The following is a 20118-nucleotide window of genomic DNA, read 5'->3' as shown; positions in this document are numbered from 1 at the left end:
TCTTAGAACTGCCACAACAAGTACCACACAGCCAGGAAAGCTTCAGATGCAGAAATATGTGATTCTGTGGAGACTCGGGGTCAGAAATCAGCCTGGCAGCTCCCCCAACAGCTGCAGGGGGTCTTTCAGTGTGTCTGACTTGTTGGGCATCACCCCACCCTGGCCTCTCATTGCATGGCTGTGTCCTCCCGTGGCTGCCCCCCCGTGGCTATGTCATCCCATAGCTGTGTGTCCTCCCTTGGCTCTGTGTCCCCTATGGCTGTGTCTGCCCCGTGGCTGTGTCCCCCATAACTGTGTGTCCTCCCTTGGCTGTGTGTTCCTCTGTGGCTGTGTTCCCCCATGGCTGTGTTTGCCCCCGTGGCTGTGTGTCTTCCTGTGGCTGTGTTTCCCCCCACGACTGTGTGTCCCCCTCATGGCTGTGTGTCCCCCTCGTGGCTGTGCATTCCCCTGTGGCTGTGTGTCCCCCTGTGGCTGTGTGTCCCCACGTGGCTTTGTCTTCCTGTGGTTGTGTGTCCCTTTCCGTGGCTATGTCCACCCCCCCGTGGCTGTGTTCCCCTGTGGCTGTGTGTCTTCCCGTGGCTGTGTGTCCCTTTCCGTGGCTGTGTGTCCCTTTCCATGGCTGTGTTCCCTGTGGCTGTGTGTCCCTTTCCGTGGCTGTGTCCACGCCCCCGTGGCTGTGTTCCCCCTGTGGCTGTGTGTCTTCCCGTGGCTGTGTGTCCCTTTCCATGGCTGTGTTCCCCCTGTGGTTGTGTGTCCCTTTCCGTGGCTGTATGTCCCTTTCCGTGGCTGTGTCCACCCCCCGTGGCTGTGTTCCCCCTGTGGCTGTGTGTCCCTTTCCGTGGCTGTGTCCACGCCCCCGTGGCTGTGTTCCCCTGTGGCTGTGTGTCTTCCCGTGGCTGTGTCCACCCCCCCCGCCGTGGCTGTGTCCACTCCCCCTGTGGCTGTGTCACCATGTGGCGTCTTCCTCTCTTTCTTTTCCATCTTTTCTCCCCTCGTAAGGGCACCAGACACGTGGGTGTCACACCTGCCTGTTCCAGTGCACCCTCAGCTTGTACCTTAGTTAAGTTGGCAGACACTCCATTTCCAGTAAGGTCACATTCCCAGGTACCAGGGTCAGGACGTCTGCACGTCCTTTAGGGGGCAGAATCCCACCCATAGCAGTGTTTTTTCCCAAATAGTAAAGATCATCCCAGTGTGCAGTTTTTTAGAAACAGCTTTATTGAGGTGAAACGAATGAGCTCAGTAGATACACAGTTTAATGTGTGGCTGGATCAGTTTTGACAAGTACCACCATCAAGGTTGTGCAAGTCCCCAAGTCCCAGCCTGTGTCGGTGACCCTCCCGCGTCCCTTAGGACCCTTGGCCACTGTGGTCGTTCTGGCTGCATTTTCATCTTCTAGGGTTGTGTATAAATAGAACCATTCAATCATGTACCCTCTGTATTCTTTTGGCTCTTTTAACTCAGCATAATTGTTTTGAGACAAGTCCACGGTGCCTGACTCGGGATCATTCAGGACTGCTAAGCCGTTGTCCACTTATAGATTTACTGCATTTATTGGTTGAGGGTTGAGTGGCGTCCAGGTCTTGGCCGTTTCAAATGATATTTGCATGAATGTTCACATACAAGTTCTGTGCTTTCCTTTCAATTGCAGGGAAAGGCGGGGTTGTTTGGTGGGTACACACTTAATTTTTTGAGAAATGGCTAAACTGTTTTCCAAAGAGGCTGTACCATTTTGTAATCCCGCCAGCCGTGTTCCAGGAATCCATTCTCTCCACATCCTCCCCCAAACTTGTTGAGGTCTGGGGCCTCAACTTTTAGCCTTTCTGGAGCATGTACTGACGTCTCCTTGCATTTCTCTCACCATTTGTGAAGTTGAGTGTTATTTCTTGTGTTATTTATACAAGATATCCTGTATCTTTTTTGGCAAAATTACCGTTCAGTTTTTGCCCATTTTTCACTGTATTATTTCTTACAGTATTCAGTTGAAACAGTGCTTTATGTATTCCAGATACAGGTCAGATATTGTCAGATACCTATTTTACAAAAATCTCCTCCCAGTCCGTGACTTGTCTTCTTATTTTTATAAATGTTCTTTGAAAAGCAGAAAGATTTTTTAAAATAATTTTACTTATTTATTTATTTTTGGCTGTGCTGGGTCCTTGTTGCTGCGCGGGTTTTCCTCTAGTTGTGGAGATTGGCGGCTACTCTCTACTTGTGGTTTGGGGCTTCTCTCTGCCCTGGTTTCTCTGGTTGCAGAACACAGGCCCTAGGAACTGCAGCTCCCTGGCTCAGTAGTTGTGGTGCATGGGCTTAGTTACATGTGGGACTTAGTTGCATGTGGGACTGCATGTGGGATCTTCCTAGATTAGGGAACGAACCTGTGTCTCCTGCATTGGCAGACGGATTCTTTACCATTGAGCAACCAGGGAAGCCCAGAGGTGTTTTTTTTTTTTTTTTTTAATTTTGATAGTTTATTCATCTTTTTCTTTATATAAAGTTTTTGCTTTTTTTGTTCTATTTATGAAATCTTTCCCAAACACACAGTGGGTAAGATTATTAATAAATAATTTCTATATAAATATAAAATAATGAATCTTTATACCAGCTTGGCCTCTCTCACGGTTCCCAGCTTTTCTGGCTATGAGGTGTTCTCACAGGGTGCTGCACTGTTCACAGAGAAAGAAGGGCCTAGAAGACCCATGGTTGGCACTTTGGGAACCGAGTGTTCAGAGTGTGAACTCTTGACTACTCACTTAGGCCTCTCTCAGGTTTAGGCTAAGATTTCTTACCTGACAGTCAGAATACACCTGATCATATCTTAAAAGTTAAAAATTTACCAAGGGTAACCTCCTATAATGCCTGTTGGAACAAAATGGAATTTTTCTGCCTCATTGATAATTCATAGAGATTTGCCAGAGAAAATAGATTTTAAAAGCTAAAAAAATTTTGGGGGGAAGATCCCCTGGAGGAGGGCATGGCAACCCACTCCAGGATTCTTGCCTGGAAAATCCCATGGACAGAGGAGCCTGGCAGGCTACCATCCATAGGATCGCAGAGTCAAACACAGCTTGAAGCGACTTAGCACGCATGCACGCACACGCACATGACATTTTTGTGTCATAATGAATATATTGCTTAAAATTAAAACTAAACACTAGGAGAATATCCTGCTTTTTATCTTGCCTGAACATTGTCCTCCTGCCCCAGCATCTGTGTGGAGGGAGTCAGAGCTGGGACCCAACCAGGAATCAGAGCACAGAGAGTGTGTGCTGACCTCTGAGAGTCTCTGCTGCCAGCCTTAGTTCGTAGCTCTAGCACACAGAAGTTGTTGGGGCAAAACTGAGATTCTGCAGTGGTTTACAAATTTTATTTTATTTGCTTCACCTTGCAGCTTGCGCCCAGGGGTTGAACTCAAGCCCTCAGCAGTGAAAGCTCTGAGTCCTAACCACTGGATCCCCAAGAGTGATTCAGACTGCGCTTCCACTGCCAAGGGCTTAGGTTCCATCCCTGGTTGAGGAACAAAGATCCTGCAGGCCCCCGGTGTGGCAAAACAAAACAAAAAAAGTGTCTCTCTGGAAAATTTCAGTAACATTTCCAGGTGCCAAAAAACATATTCTTTGTTTCATGGTGAAAACTAATGTCAGTAATCTAGGCTTCGAAGAAAAGTTATGACCAACCTAGATAGCATATTCAAAAGCAGAGACATTACTGTGCCAACAAAGGTCCGTCTAGTCAAGGCTATGGTTTTTCCAGTGGTCATGTATGGATGTGAGAGTTGGACTATAAACAAAGTTGAGCGCCAAAGAATTGATGCTTTTGAAGTGTGGTGTTGGAGAAGACTCTTGAGAGTCCCTTGGACAGCAAGGAGATCCAACCAGTCCATTCTAAAGGAGATCAGTCCTGGGTGTTCATTGGAAGGACTGATGTTGAAGCTGAAACTGTAATACTTTGGCCACCTGATGAGAAGAGCTGACTCATTTGAAAAGACCCTGATGCTGGGAAAGATTGAGGGCAGGAGGAGAAGGGGACGACAGAGGATAAGATGGTTGGATGGCATCACCAACTCAATAGACATGGGTTTGGGTGGACTCCGGGAGTTGGTGATGGACAGGGAGGCCTGGCATGCTGCGATTCATGGGGTCACAAAGAGTCGGACACGACTGAGCGACTGAACTGAACTGAAGTGAACTGAATCTAGGCAGGGTTGGAGATCACCTGATGTTTTGTTATTTAGTTGCTAAGTCATGTCTGACTCTTTGCAACTCCATGGACTGTAGCCCCTCAGGCTCCTCTGTCCAGGGGATCTTCCAGGCAAGAATACTCAAGTGGGTTGCCATTTCCTACTCCAGAGGATCTTCCTAACCCAGGGATAGAACCCAAGTCTCCTGCATTGGCAGGCAGATTCTTTACCACTGAGCCACAGGTATTTTAGACAGTGAGGTTTTATAAAAGTATAACCAAAAAAGATCAAAAATTTTCCTAGATCTGGAATCATTCTTTGTGTGGCAGTCAAGAAATGCCTTGTAAGTGATTTAGCTGGAAATAATTCCTATTCGGCACAGATTGTAGTCTGGGCTCTTCTTAATTTAATATTGTGCTGTATTTAAAGGATATACTGTCAGGTTGTGGGTTTTCTGCACTAGACGTTTGTGGTTCTGTCTGCGTCGTTAAGGTCCTGCCACGTGCCAGCGATGTGAGTGGGGAAGCTGGTTGAAATACTCATTGTCTGCTAGCAGAGAAGTTAGTGTGCGTGGAAAGCAGAGAGAGAGAGATACGTAAGAGACCGCATGTTGTTAGAGAAAGGCCCAAGATGCTGCAGGAGCGAGTGCGTTAATTATCTTCTGTGAGAAACAAATTACCCAGCACTTAGCAGCAATGGGAGCTGGCAGACTTTTTGTTAAGAGCCAGTGATAAATATCTCAGGCTTTGTGAGCTGTCTGTGTCATAGCTACTCAGCTCTCTGTCATAGTGTGTGAGTGCAGGCTTGGAATATGTGAATCCAGGTGTTGGTGAACTGTATTTACAAAACCAGCCGGGCAGCCAGATCTGACCTGTGGGCAGGATTTGCTGCTGGCAGGCCTGCAGTCACCATTGTGATCATCTCCCATCTCCTGTGGGCCAGTGCCTGTGCTGAGGGTCTGGGAATCTGCCTCTTCCTAAGGCTGGAAGGGGGTGGGGGTGTGAGTGGCCCCAGAGAGGGGACAAGAGGTACAGCGCTTTATAGCCCAATCCCAGAAATGACCAGTTACCACTCTGCTGACCTGTCTTCATTGGAGCTGTGGTGGGGTGGTGACACACAGATGTGGGTACTGTCAGGGAACTGGAAGGACCGTTGGGATGAATGTGGGGAACCTGCAGCGGGGCCGAGATGTGCAGTCAGCTCTGAGTCTCACAAGGAAAGTAGGGGTTTACAGCCAAGGCACACGCGGGGGTTGGTCAGCGATGGAGAGTTACTGAGAGGGACGTTGGGGCTGGGCGGTGTAGTGGGAGAGGGATTGAGCCAAACCAACCTCACGGGATTCCTGCTGAAGACAAGCCAGGGCTTTGGACATCACCTGGGATGGGGATTTGGGGGATGGGGAGAGGAACCAGTCAGATGCAGAGAATCTGATGGAGGTGGGGGGAGGGATTCGAGGATCTGATGGAGGTGGGGGTTCTGGCTCAGCTGCCAAGCAGGATTCCTATGAAACTGGACACTTAGAAGTCAGGGTCTCCTGGTCGGAGAGCTTGGCGGGAGTGTTTGTGGCACCGGAGGTGGGATTTGTTGGCACCATTCTCAGTGTGCATCTTCCAGTTGGCTTTCCTGGTAAACTGAGCTCTTTGAAAGCTTGGTCATTTTGTTCTTTCTCTTTTCCCAGCTCAGTCATGTGTCCTGGGCCAGGTCAGTTCTGGTGGCATCTCTGCTCTCATTTATGCAGTAAGTAGAGATGGTTCTGGTTTGTGCTTTGCTGTGCTTGGTGTGGACTGGGGACAGGCAGGTGTACGGCCACCCTGGCATCAGCTCTGTTGACAAGAGGATTAGGGCCCCAGAGTCAGGAAGACTCACGTCCCTTTTATATCATTTAAGTCATAAATGTGGAAGACACCGCAGGGCACCACTCAGCCTCCTGAGTCCTGTGCTTCCCCTGCACAGGCCTCCCTTCCGCAGCTTCCAGGGAGTTTGTGGGTGGGAGGGGCAGAGGGACCCTTCCCCGGGCTCAGAGGGACACAGGTGGGGAGCTCCCTGGATCCTGGTGATTTTACCATGTGCCCCCTTCCCCGCCCAGCTTCACACACAGGTGTAGGTGTTTGTCTGGATCCAGGTCTGAGTGCAGCCTCAAGCAGTGAGTTGGGTCCAGTGGGGAGGGGATCCACAGGGAGGTCAGAATAAGGAAGGCTCACTGTAAAGATGGGTCACTGACTCTTAAGGGCTCAGATGAGAGGGGCTGCAGGAGGCCGGGAGGAGCAGCCCTGCCCACCCAGGACGCCCACTGGGGGCGGGGCCAGGAAGAAGGGGCAGCAGGCTGAGTGGCATCTCCATGGCCCAGTGCCCAGATTTGGAACAGAGCCCCAAGGGGTGCTCTCGAGGAGTGGGCGGGCCTGCCTGCAGTCAGGTCAGGTCAGGTTCGGTTAGGTTTGGCGTGATCACCACTCCTCTAGCAGCACAGACTTGTGCCCACTGAGAAAAGTTGGGGACTGGCCGAGAGCTTCCTGCAACCTGCAGGAAGGCTTCCCAAGCCTGCGACCTGCCTGCAAAATCCTAGTTCACCCAGTGGGTAGGGCGCCTTGTGGGAGGAGGGGGGCTGCATGGACCGGAAGAGGGGGACACGGAGAGATGCTAGCTGGCACCGGATACCCTGCTCGGCCCTCACATACCCCAACGGTACCTCAGGGGCATCTCGGGCATGATAGATGAAGCAGGTCTCTCGCCAAGTGTGGAGTTAATGAAAGTTTTTAAAGTTATCAGAAAACACGATATTTCAGTTCCTCCACTTCCTCTTGTCCAGTATTCTCAAATGTTGCTTAATGTGCTAGAATGTACAGGAAAACATGTCCTGTGTTTAAAAGAAAACAACTGGCAGAGAGACATGTAGATTAAAATTTGAAAGGGTTGTTTTGACTTGAGAAAAATGTTCCTTTCTGTCCTTTGTCGTGAAAGTCTCACTGTGTTTTTCGTTGAGGAGGCTGGCCTCACAGTCAGCTGGGTCACAGATGGTCAGAGTAACTCAGCTGGCTTCCTCCTCCAGCTCCACCAAAGGTCAGCGAAAGGGGAGCTGTCCCAGCTGAGTCAGAACTAAAATAAGAACCTAGCTGAGAGCCAGAAGGCAAACAGGTCGTGGCCACCTTGGTCGTGAAGGTGCTCTGGACGCTCTGCAGAAGAGTTCATCGTAACCCGGCTTTCCCTGAAGTCAACAGTCTCACTCGAAATATTGCCCTTCTGTGTTTGAAAAACAACACCTTCTCGAGTTTGTGTGTTTTGCTCAGGTCACAGTAGATCCCTTAAAAAGGACATTTAGAAATGAGACTGTGTGTTTGTGGTCACAGAATGAGTGACAAGAGAAGTGACCTGAGGGTGGAGGGGCTGCTCCAGGCGCATTTTCCCATGAAAGACGTTAAACACGCAAAGAAAATCTGCCCAGCCTATAAGAGGAATTCTGAGCATGTTCTTCAGGTTAACCAAACCCTGCCCTTCTGAGTGACTATGGGGATGCAGTGGGAGGGGCCTGGAAGCCACTTGCAGATTCCAGCTGCTATGGCAGTCCAGGGGGTTTCGTTACTGAGGGCATGAAGCCAGGCTGAGGTCGTGGGTGGGACCCTTAGATGGAGTCACCCAATCCCGGGGGACCTGGGGCAAGGACATATCTGCCCACTGGCTGGCCCGTCCTGTCCCCTGGGACTTCACATGGGTAGAGCTGGTCCCACTGGCTGGGAGCTGGGGGAGCCTAAGGGCCTGGTTGGGAGGCGTGTCTGTGCGGGCTGGCCCCTTTGCAGGAGGAGCAGGCTTAGGGCATCGCGAATTCCACAGCTCCCAGACACAGGTCAGCCAGCACAGGCCAGAACCCAGAGGAGCTTCCAGGAGGAACTGGGCGTGGGCAGGCCTGGAAGGCCGGAAGCTGGGGAGGAAGGGCCTACATGTCTCTGTCCTGTTGGACAGTGTCTGCAGAGCTGGGAGTGTTTTATCATCACTGGTCAAGGCGACTGTCAGCAGCCCTCCCCACTCGTGGAAACACAAGTGTGTATGGTTTTGAACAGGAGCAGAGATTAGGTGTCAGTGGGCTGCCTCTGTGTGGCAGGACTTAGTAAGTCTTCCCTGCTTCTTGTCCCTCATCTGTAATAAGCTGCATGTGTTTGGAGTTGGGGAGTCCAGCCCCCCACAGAGCCATGCAGTCTGCCCCCCCATCCCAGAGCCCACAGGGTCCCCACCAGGGGGCTGACCACCTGCCCATCATTCCCCAGTTTTCTGCTGTTAAAGATTGTGCCTCTTGCTCCTGTTGATGGAAATAATCAATAAACAATCCACAATAGGAATAGAGAGAAGCTTGTGACTTTCTGAGCCAAACTGCGGACTGTAACCCAGAAGACAGCCACTTGGGTGACTGAGAATCTGCTCCAAGGAAGCCGGGTCTCAGTACAGTTTTCTCTTTGTCAGAACAGAGACCATTAAACACGTCAGGGACGCATTCCTTCAAGGTTGAAAAACAACAGGCCAGCGCGTGCAGAGACAACGTGGCCTTGGCCCCTGGGAGGGAGTCATCGTCTGAGGACTAGTACTGGCGTCCTGGAAGGGCAGCGTTTAACCTTTACTTTAACAAGGACATTCTTTACTTCTGGTCAGTGTGTCCTTTTCTCTAATAATTAAAGCAGGTGTATGATATATGCCTCATAGGCCACAAACAGGTATAAACTTGGAAGTAAGTCCTGTTTGAGCCAGAGTGGCATCCCCAGGCCCGTGTGTGAGGACCCCTCTCAGGCCCCCACCGGGCTGGGCCTACACAGCAGGTGACAGGGGTGCAGCCCCCCTTGCACCTGGTGGAGGACGAGAGCACCTGAGCTCTGCACTCTGACCCTTCCTGCTGCGTGGCTTCCTTCTGCTCTGCAGCCGCGAGCACTCTGACCAAGGGGCAGAACATCACGGGAGCAGCAGCATCCTGTGCTCTGGCTACCCTCACCTCTGTCCTCCTGTGGAGGAAATGGGCGTTTGTGCCAGAAACGGGGGCGTGAGAAGGAACCTGCCAGCACCAATGTCTTTACTTCATGTCACAGTTGTTTTGTTTTAGTAGAAAAGGAAAATCAGAGTGAATCTCCCATTTGAGTGAAATAGAGAGAGAGTGAGGGCTTCCCAAGTGAACTAGTGGTAAAAAAAAAAAAAAAAAAAAACAAACCCGCCTGCCAATGCAGGAGATGCCAGAGGCCGGGTTCAATCCCTGGGTCAGGAAGATCCCCTGAGGAGGGCATGGCAACCCACTCCAGTGTTCTTGCCTGGGAAGCCCCGTGGACAGAGAAGCCGGCAGGCTACAGTCCATGGGGTCGCAAAGAGTTTAACACGACTGAGCACACATGCACACACACCCAGTAACACGACTGAGCACACATGCACACACACCCAGAGAAACAGTGAACACAGTCAGTCTGCCGTGTGGTAACTTAATCAGGATGTCCCCACATGCTGGATACACGGGGCTCTTGGAGCCGGAGGTCTTGGAAGCTCCTGCCAGGCGCTGGGGTAACAACAGCACGGGACTGCACCCACAGAAGGGGGAGCATTGACCTGTACGTTTCTATGTCGGAGTCCGTTTCCCAGGCAGTCGGTCAGCACGTTCCACTTGGTGTTTACCAACCACGTAGATGAGGACCTGCCATGTAGCTCTGCTCAGTGCTGTGTAATTACCTTATGGGAGAAGAATCTGGAAAACAGGGAATGTCTGTATATGCATAACTGATTCACTTTGCTGTCTGGAAGAAAGTAATAACATTGTAAATCAACTATACTCAAATAAAAATTTAAAAACCCACGTAGATGAAATGTTTGGTAGTGATGCATGTAATTCAGTTGAATTCAATGTAATTCAATTCAAATAATTCCAAAATTATTTGAGAGGATTTGAATTTTAAAAGTACCAGTTATAAAAAGTTGCTTTTTAACTTTGCCAAACATGCTCGGGCTTCTGTCCAGGCCCTCGTTGTTTGAGCTCTTAGGAACAGCTGCCATTCTTGGTCTGTTACCTTGGGGCAGGTTATTCATCTCGGGCAGGGTGTTACATCAGGGGCAGAATTTGTTCTGGCTGAAATCATGGCATCGGCTGGGCTGGTGGACTTGCAGCCTTTCGTGCAGCACGTGGGAGGGCGGAACACCAGATTGCAGGATGCGGGAATGGTCAGCTCAGCAGCAGACGAGCTGCGTGTGGTTCCGCATCCAACAGGCTGTTGGGTGCACTCAGCCTGGGTCCTGAACCCTCCTGCTGTGGTCTGAATGTTTGTGCACCCCCAAAATTGCTATGTTGAGATCCTGACCCCTGAGGCTTGTGAGGCCATGAGGTCAGGTGTGAAGGTCTCTTGAATGGGACCCGTGGAGCCCCTGTCCCTCCACCACGGGAGGGCTCAGCGAGGAGGCGCCAGCCAGAACCCAGGGGTAGGGGCAGAGTCCTCACCTGGTCAGGCCACACTGGCCATCCTGGTGCCTTGGTCCTGGGCTTGCTGCCTCCAGGACCGTGACACGTGAACTTCCGTTGTTTATAAGCCACCTGGCCAGTGGTGTTTTATTACAGTGACTCTAAGGGACTAAGACTCGGCCCAGTAGATGAGAAAATGGTCAGAGCTCATGAAATACAAGCCTCTCCAGTCTGGATGGATGCCAGGGACGTCTGGGGTACAGACCTGTCCTGTGGGATCTGCCAGAGAGACTCCATGTCAGCCATGATGAGGAGGGAGGTTGATCAGACAATGGAAGCCCTCTGGAGAACCTCTGGGAATCCTAGAACCCAGGAAACTACCTCACAGGCCCACTGCTCAAAGCTGGCCTTGAGGTGTTTTATATTAAAACAGCTTCCCACTTGCTTCAAGGCTGTCTTGCTGCACTGTGCAGGCTGTAGTGATCTCGGTCAAGGGAGTTCAGATAAATGTTTTCTTATGGTTACAATCACAATCTAAAAGAATTGTTTGCATTTCTTAGAGTGACATTATTAAGTGCCAGAAATGGTTTAAAAGTAACAAAAGGCCTGGATATAAAAATTGAGCAATGGTGTTGATTTGGCCTCAAATTACCCCTTGTCCTCTTGGAGGAATAACTCATGTCCAATCTGTGTGGCTGGGTGGGGATGTGAGGGACCAGCTGGGTGGCCCGTGCGGCCCCCACCGATCGGTGCCACGTGGTTGCCCGTCCACCCTCAGCTTCTGGACCCTGGGGAGCAACACACTGTTACCTTCGTGAATCTTGTAGGGAACATGCGTGGCTCCCGGCCACACGCAGGCTCCCTGTGCTGAGTGGGTCGGGCACCTCTTACATACCCGCTAGGTCTGCAGAACACGCTACAAGCACACAGTAGGAATTCCTAATGTTCTGATGTGACAGCACATAGTGTTAGGAAGTAACTAACACAGGCAATTACTTTGTAAGAAGCTGAGACCCCCCAAAAGAACAGTGGCCCCCTGCTGCCCAGGAGATGCCCTCAGGCTGTGTTGAAGACTCTAGGGGCTGAGAGGTGGGACTGGACAGGCTGCCCCCTCCCCCATCTACTCCCCAGGCCCCAGATCCCCACCGCTGCAGGGCTGACAGTGCTCAACCCTGTGGAAGGAGCACAGCCAGGTGCAGAGCATCCCTTATCCTTTACCCGAGATGCAGACCCAGGAGGACTGGTCGCTGAGTTACAGGCTCTTACAGGCTGACTGGGGCCAAACAGGAGGAGTTGTAACTGGACACGGGCTCTCTCCCTGGGCTCTCTCTCTGGCGCCCCTTCGGGAGCCTGGGACGGAGCTGTCACTGCCCAGAGCCGTGGAGGGAGCGGGTTCCTGCCAGCGCCCCCACCGGCTGTTACTTCCCCTGGAGGGCGGCCACAAAGCCAGTCCTTTGTCAGGGGAGGGCCCTGCAGTTTCCAGACCCACCGCAAGCTCTGGACCGGAAGGGCTGCATGATCCTGGAGCAGCTGACGTGTGGGAACCGGGAGGGGAGTGCGGGGGAGTGACCAGGGGAGCCGCCTGGGTGTCCTGCGTCCCTCCATCCCTTGTCCCTCAGTCCTGCCGCTCCCAACATGGCACTCCGGGGCCTGCGCCCAGCCGTCATCCCGGAGGACCAGGAGGTCCCCCCGGCGGCCCGTAATGGGGAGCATCGGGGTCTCAGCAGCCAGGACGAGAGGGCCGAGTCCAGGCTGCAGCGCCGGCACAGCGATGTCAGGGTCTACAAGGAGTTCTGTGACTTTTACGCCAAATTGTGAGTGGCCCCCTCCCGGGCCCCCTCCTGGGGCTGGAGTTCACTGCCTTGGGGTTTGACCTGCACCTTCAGTAGGTCTCCTGCCAGGACTGGAGGTGGGGGGTGAGGATGCCCAGGACGAAGTGCAGAAAAGAAGGGAGGAGAGAAGGAAGGTGCTGCCTACAGGCAGGAGGCGGGCCCTGCTGACTCCTCCTGGGAGCTGGAGTGGAATCACCGCATCTCCATCTCCTGGTGTGCTTAGCAGGGAGGGAAGTTTACCTGGCCTGAGTCTCTGCTTCCTCCATCCACTCCCTGTGCTTTCGAAATAGATATCCTGCTTCTCTTTACCTGAGACAGCAAGCTTCTGACGAGCTCTAAGACCAATGGGACCAATACAGTTACACTGTAACCAGAATGCTTGGTGAACTCGAAGTGCTTTGGGGGCTCACATTCCTGCACTTTAATGCTAGAATATACGTTTCACACACTTCGATAAACAAGGCACTTGAATAGCAGAAGGCTCGGTGATGTCAGGTTTTCTGTGTGCGGCCGATTTGTGGAGGCGGATCTGTGGAGGCAGATCGGCTGAGACAGTTGTGACCAGACCACCACCAAGGCTTTCATGCTCCCCAGGCATACATTTCCCACCATGGAAATCCTCTCTGAAACATTAGCCTGTTAATTGTAACTAATCCGACGGCAGCTCACCCTGACTTTTACAAGTAGCTTCTATCATGTGCAGTAACCGTGTCGGTCACTGTGAGAAGACTGAACAGGTCAGTGTTCAGTGTGGGCCTCACTTTACCGTCTGGGGGTATTGACCGCGGGGGGCTGTGCCCCGAGCGAGGGTCAGGGCTGTACAGGAACTCTGCATCTTCCACTGAATTTTGCTGTAAACCTGAAACTGCTCAAAAACAGCCCATTAAAAAATATATATACGTACAGTGCCAGCGGGTCAGGGAGGAAGAGCAAGGTAAGCAGTTAAGTAGGTTGGTGAGATTATTGGTTTGTTAGGGCTTCTTTCCTCAAAGTTTCTGCTAATGTTCTCTTTCCTTTGTTTTCTTGCTAGTTGTTGAAATGAACAGTTCTTCAAAAACACAGAACTTTATCTCTAAGACTAATTTACTTTTCCTGTGTGTGGGGGAAAACTTGCTTTTATAATGTCTCTGCCTGTTTTCTAACTACATTCTAATCTGTGAGTATTTGAACTTGAGTGTAAATGGTCTGTAGTGTAATGAGCATAAATGGGTCAGTGATAAACAATTTGATATGGGGACCCATTCATAGTCTTAAAAAATATTGAGGTCTCCAAATACCTCTTGTCTTTAAAAATATTGAGGTCTCCAAATACCTCTTATTTTATCGGTATTTACTGTATTAGAAAATAAAACTGAGAAAAATTTTAAGTGATAGTTCGTGTAAAATAACAACATGCTCATTACACATTAATAATATTAACATTAATTTTATATGAAATGCGTTTCCAAAATGACAAAACCCTGGTAGAAAGAGTGGCATTGTGTTAACATTTTTGCAAATTGTGTGTGTGATTAGTTCATGTAAAATAACAACATGCTCATTACACATTAATAATATTAATATTAATTTTATATGAAATGCGTTTCCAAAATGACAAAACCCTGGTAGAAAGAGTGGCATTGTGTTAACATTTTTGCAAATTGTGTGTCTCAGTAAAGCCATGCCACCTGCCTTCATCCTTCTGGAAGATGTTGTTTTGAATGAAGTTTATAAAGAAATTGTGGCCCCTGTAGAGACGTGGGGAAGAGGGGAGCCTTTCCTCCCGGAGAATGTCACCAATCTGGGAAATCAGTATTCAGGGCACTCCAGGGTTTCTCCTGTAGCTCTCTTGGAATTCTGCTAAAATCACTGAGAATTCAGTGACTCTTTTGAGAGAATTTTAAATTAGTAACAGTGCTTGATGTTTGAGTAGCTCTTTTTGGTTTCCAAAGTGGTTTTATAGGCTTTTTCTTATTCAACTCTTGGAGCAGTACTGGGCCCGTGGGGGCGGCTGTGGGCCACCGCACGTTGTCGAGGAGCACCTGTGGATTTTGGTCCCTGTTGGGAGAAGGGGACCAGAACCAAACTGCCCTCGTTTGTCCAGCTTGCAGCAGAGCCGGGTGACAAGGGAGAGATGGCTTCTCTCCCTGATCCCCAGTACTTTTTCAACAACAAATAGAAAGTTCGCTTCAGTACGGGACTTAGGTCAAGTTTGCCAAGTGTCAAGGCCACGTCCCTCCCTTCCTTTCCTGGCAACGCTTTAATCGAGTTTTGTTGGTGTGGGGTCGTGGACATGGACTTCTGCATGGGGTGTGAAGTCGACAAAGCAGGATGTTGCTCTGTGAGACCGTTGCCAGGAGAGGGCGGGGTCGTCTTCCGTGGGAGTGGGGGTGAGGTGTGCTCTGTGCAGACCTTGCTGAGGAAGCAGTGAGATGTGGGCTGTGATGGGGACAAGGCAGCGGTCCTCCAAGGGTGGGGGGAACTCCTCCTCCCCCTTGGGGGCTGGGCAGGCTGCGGAGGTTGGCAGTGACTGCCCAAGGAGGGCTGAGTGGGTGTCTGGGGGCTCAGACGCTGCCCCTGGGACCCGACACACAGCGGAGCGCATGCTCTGAGTGGGCGTCTGGGTATCTTAAAATAAACCCGCAAATCATGAAGCTGCCGGGCCAGCACCAGCTCTGCCAGGGCCTTCCCCCTGGGGGCCGTCCAGAGACCCAACAGTCCTTCACCGGAGCCCACAGTCTGGAGAGATCTGATAGGGGGTTCGGTCAGGTGCTTTCCCTTTACTGAATGCACCCGAGTGTTCGGAGTCCAGGGGAGCCCTGGCTGGTAGCTCCTCAGCTGGGGTCTTGTCATGGTTCCTCTTTCCTGACAGGTCTCTCAGGTCCTGTCGAGCATGATACCGTCATCCCATTGTGGCTCCTGGGCGGGGGAACTGGGATTCTGGGCCTGAGTCTCCCCTGAACCAGACAGCTGTGTGATGCTGGGCTTGTCAGTCTCTGGACCTGCACATCACCGGCTATAAAATGGTCTCAGGATGGGAAATTCTGTGGCTTTCAGATCCATCTCCCAATGACCGTGTTCGGATCTGTCTCCTAGCGTCCATGTTTGGCATTTGTACCCCCGTCGGACTGTAGGACTGAAGCTGCTTTGGCAGGGCCTCACCAGTCGGGTCCTGTATCTGGGCTGTGCCTTCAGCATGTCCAGACCATGTTTGGGGGGAGTTCAGTGAAGCCAATGTCAGGCCCTCAGTTCAATTCTTTGAGGTGGCTCATGAGGCTCCCCTGCAGCCCTGGCTCCTCACGGGCTGGGCAGGGGGTAGGGTGCCCTCTGGGCTGTTGGGAGGAGGATGCAGGATGTTAGCGAACCAGAGGGTCTGCACCCAGATGCCACGTGAGAAAGTGGGCTTGAGACCTTGGGTCGCAGGCAGGAAGCCAGCTTTATGGACAAGACATGGTTGTTGTGACCCCAGACCAAGCTGTCAGGAAGAGCTGCCATCTGTGACCCATATCCCCTGTCTGTCTGTTGCAGCAACATGGCCAATGCCCTGGCCAACGCCAGCTGCGAGCGCTGCCGGGGCGGCTTTGCGCCCGCTGAGAAGATTGTCAACAGCAATGGCGAGCTCTACCACGAGCAGTGCTTCGTGTGCGCCCAGTGCTTCCAGCAGTTCCCGGAGGGCCTCTTCTATGAGGTGGGTGTGGGTGAGCTGCGGGGGCGGGGCAGTGATGGTGGGTGGTGGTGAGGGCTGGGCAGTGATGCTGTGTTGGTGGGGGCTGGGCAGTGACGATGGAGTTGGGGAGCTGGGCAGTGGGAGCTGGGCAGTGATGCTGTGTTGGTAGGGGCTGGGCAGTGATGGTGGGTGGTGGTGAGGGCTGGGCAGTGAAGCTGGGTGGTGGTCAGCCCTGTGAATGCCCCCCAGCACCTGTGTCCTAAAGGGGCTCTTATTTGTGGGGTGGGGGCACCCCTTCTTATCCTGTTCTTCTCAGTGTCTCCTCTTCTTTCCCAAACACCTATTCTTCCTGATCCTATGGTTGTTACCATGGGTGCTGGGCGCAAGTGTGTTCATGCTGACTGGCCTGAAATGCCCCCTCATGTCTGCTTTGGGGCTTGTCTAGGGACGGCCTCAACCTGGGAGTGAGGACAACAGTGTATGTGTGTGTGTGTGTCTGTCTGTCTGTATGTTCTGTGTGTTTCTATGTATATATCTGTGTCTGTATGTGTCTGTGTATATCTATGTGTGTGGTGTGTGTCTGCGTGGTCTGTGTGTGTGGCTGTGTATGTGTGTGGCTGTGCTTGTGTCTATGTGTGAGTGCGTGCCTGTGTGATCACCTCCTTGTGTGTCTGCACGTGTGTCTCTATATGGTGATATGTGTACACAGTTATGTGACACCCAGAGGCGGCTACTGTTTGGTTTCTCCTCCTGCAGATTTTAAACTTTTCCTGTTTTACAAGCCATTCCTGAGGAAGGAAAGGTGGCTTTTAGAGGTCATTAGTAAGTCAGTTGTTGGTCATTCCGACAGTGTTTTCCCATAGGAATGGGGCCTGGGAGCGGGGCTCGCAGCCAGCCTGTAGAAGTCATGGGGCCGCAGAGCAGAGCAGTGGGTGTGTCGGGACAAACTCCAGAACACCGTGTTGCTCAGACACATCTTTTCAGCTCCTACTGTGTTCCCAGAACACACATTCTCTATGACAGAAACCCTCGCTGTCAGAACAGGAATCTCTCTTTCTGTCAAGGGTGATAGCCTTCAGGGGACCATGGTTCTGGGGACCGAGCAGGGCTCTCCAGTCCCTAAGCTGGTGCAGGGGAGGCCGTGGCCCCTGGCGCCCAGGCCCGCAGAACAGTCCTGGGGGTCCAGGGAGCCTGTCCCAAGGAGACGTCGGTCTCCACACTTGTAAAGCCCTCTACCTGCCTGATCTCCTTCTCGAGGCCCAGAGAGGCTACGTGCCCTTGACAAGAGCAGACTAGTGACGTAATAGGGTTATACCTCAGTTTGGTCTCTGATATCTGATATGGTTTTCTTTCCCTGACCTACTATTTTCAGAGCTAAGATTTTTACTGAAATGGGTAATTATGGCAGTGGCCTTATGAGAGATTCTAAGGAGGAAAAGAGAAGACGCAGGCTCCTATCTCCACAGCTTGCTGTTGCCTCTCCATCACTTTCTTTTCCCCATACTGTGAGAAGGATACAAGCAGTCCCCCAAATAGAAAACGTTAATAAACTAGATAACATTGAACTCCAAGTCTTCTAGGTGTCAGGCATCCTTATCAGTGGAGGACTGAAATCACTGTGAGGGAAAGAGGGGTCCTGCTTACCTCGGTAGGATATGCTGCTCGTGCGAATAATCAAACAGTAAATGCAAAGTAACACTTGTAACATGCTTTCCTAAAAACTATTGATCAATTGATAGATTGACTTGGCTACATCAGAATCTTCACTGCATCATGTGGGATCTTTGATTTTGGTGCAAAGGCTCTCTAGTCGAGGCACACAGGCTTCGTAGTTGAGGCACACGGGCTTGGTAGTTATGGCACGTGGGCTTGACTGGTCCTCCACTTGTGGAATCTTCTGGGACCAGGGATCAAACTCATGTCCCCTGCATAACCACTGGATGGCCGGGGAAGTCCCGATACTCACATTTTGATCATTTGTATAGTAATAATCTTTGTAATGGGCTTCCCTGGTGGCTCAGATGGTAAAGAATCCATGTGCAATGCAGGAGATCTGGGTTCGATCCCTGGGTTGGGAAGATCCCCTGGAGGATGGCATAGCAACCCACTCCAGTATTCTTGCCTGGAGAATTCCATGGACAGAGGAGCCTGGCGGGCTACAGTCCATGGGGTCTCTAAGAGTCGGACATGACTGAGTGACTAAGCACTGCACATCACACAAAAGTGTTGACAGTTAAAATAGGCTAGAATATTTACTGTCTGTAAATTTGTTTTTTCAACATGGGGAGAGGGGTCTGTGGTTCTCCTCCACCCTGAAGGTGGGGTTTGAGCCAAGACCTGGTGAAACCTGGTGAGCAGGGGTCTCATTGCTGTCTGGAGGCGGAGGGTCACTTCTGGTCTCAGCTGGTCAGGAAGCCTGTCTGTATCCACACGCAGGCATGTGGAAGGTGCCAGAAGGTGCCCCTCTGCTTCACAGGCCTTAGGAAGATGATGGATCCTAGGGCTGTCTCCTACTCAGAGGGGCCGGTATTTTCTGTTTCAGTTTGAAGGAAGGAAGTACTGTGAACATGACTTCCAGATGCTCTTTGCTCCTTGCTGTCATCAGTGTGGTAAGTGTTGGTGCCCAACCTGCCGTGAAAAGTAAGTTTCCTCCTGCAGGACTTCCTCCCACGAGCTGTGTAGGAGGGAGAGTCATCAGGTGCTTGTCAGCCGCACTCCCCGTCATCGAGGTTAACCACCTGGAAGAGTCCCAGCCCGAGAGCTCCGGTTCTCATGGCCCGAGGGGTGACTGACCCCAGGACCTGCTGGGCTTCCATGCAGTTCCCTTTTGTCAATGCAGTTGGTGGGGGGCAGCAGGGACCTCGAGAGGCACAGGGGTGGCCTGCCGGTCACACAGCCGGAGAACGTGGGATTAGCGAGTAGATGCTGAGAAGCCTAGATGCAGGAAGAAGTTAAGTCTGCGTTACAAGAAAGCAGGCTGTGGATTTCTGCTTTCTGTGCCCATGACCTCATATAACCACAGGCCTTGGAGAGGGAGAGCCCACACCTTGTTTAGAAAAGGAGAGCAGACCCAGAGATGAGAAGATGGCCCGAGAATGTGGCTGCAGGGCCAAACACAAGGGCTCAGGGGACACGGAGGCGTTTTTCTAACACAGCACCTCCTGTGGGATCCTAGCACAGGGAGAATGGTTTCCCGGGGCTGTGGGCAGGGAGGCCGAGCTACGGCCTGAGTGTCCCTCCCGCAGGTGAATTCATCATCGGCCGGGTGATCAAAGCCATGAACAACAGCTGGCACCCCGAGTGCTTCCGCTGTGACCTGTGCCAGGAGGTCTTGGCCGACATTGGTTTCGTCAAGAACGCCGGGAGGTATGAGCAGGGCACCAGTCCCCTCAGGGCAGGTGGGTGGGTGGGCAGGGTGGTGCGGCAGGGTCGCCTGTGCTCCAGGTCATGCGCGTGCACTGTGGCTGGCCGGGCCTGTGGGGGACGCCCTGGCATTGTCCTGCATCTGGCATGGCTGCTAGGGGGATCTTTTAAGTGCTACCTGATCATCTGAGTGGGAGTAAGTAGCTTCCTGTGGAAAGTGGGGCTTGGTTCTGCTCTTGAAACACAGCAGTGATTTTTAAGAAACGGTCTCTTGAATTTCTTTGCATAGATATGGGAAGCTTTTCTTTTTTTTTTTTAATTATTAGAAGAACGTTGGATTTTAAATGTCAGCTTCTGTGGCTCTGTTTAGGCACCTGTGTCGCCCCTGTCATAACCGGGAGAAAGCCCGGGGCCTCGGCAAATACATCTGCCAGAAGTGCCACGCCATCATCGATGAGCAGCCATTGATATTCAAGAACGACCCCTACCATCCAGACCACTTCAACTGCGCCAACTGCGGGTAGGCCCACGTTCTCTTGCTTACTGTACAGACAGTGGAAATAAGTGAACACACTGACCTGGGTATTACTGTTACTCCGGCACCCAAACTGGTTTTTTTCAGCTTTTAATCCGGAAAATGTTAAACCTATAGGAGAGTCAAGAGACTCATACACAGAGAACCCCAGAC

At 51.6% G+C, this 20118-nt stretch overlaps 1 protein-coding gene across 8 annotated transcripts in view; it reads left to right on the top strand.

Moving 5' to 3' along the window:
• The window catches only part of LIMS1 (LIM zinc finger domain containing 1), an 82857-nt gene that overhangs the window by 53322 nt on the left and 9417 nt on the right, over positions 1-20118 (top strand). For 5 of the 8 annotated variants that reach the window (XM_027555423.1, XM_027555424.1, XM_027555421.1 and 2 more), the window contains exons 2-5: positions 15929-16088; positions 18610-18676; positions 19313-19433; positions 19801-19950. In XM_027555423.1, coding sequence (XP_027411224.1) covers positions 15929-16088; positions 18610-18676; positions 19313-19433; positions 19801-19950 — 498 coding nt within the window. Of the gene's footprint in view, positions 1-11930; positions 12404-15928; positions 16089-18609; positions 18677-19312; positions 19434-19800; positions 19951-20118 lie in introns of those variants that run through there. The other 3 variants (XM_027555417.1, XM_027555418.1, XM_027555419.1) reach the window with 2 other exon arrangements.

Source organism: Bos indicus x Bos taurus, chromosome 11 (assembly GCF_003369695.1).
Source record: "Bos indicus x Bos taurus breed Angus x Brahman F1 hybrid chromosome 11, Bos_hybrid_MaternalHap_v2.0, whole genome shotgun sequence".
In the NCBI taxonomy this organism is placed as follows: Eukaryota; Metazoa; Chordata; class Mammalia; order Artiodactyla; family Bovidae; genus Bos; species Bos indicus x Bos taurus.
This window is presented reverse-complemented; position numbering and strand designations above follow the sequence as displayed.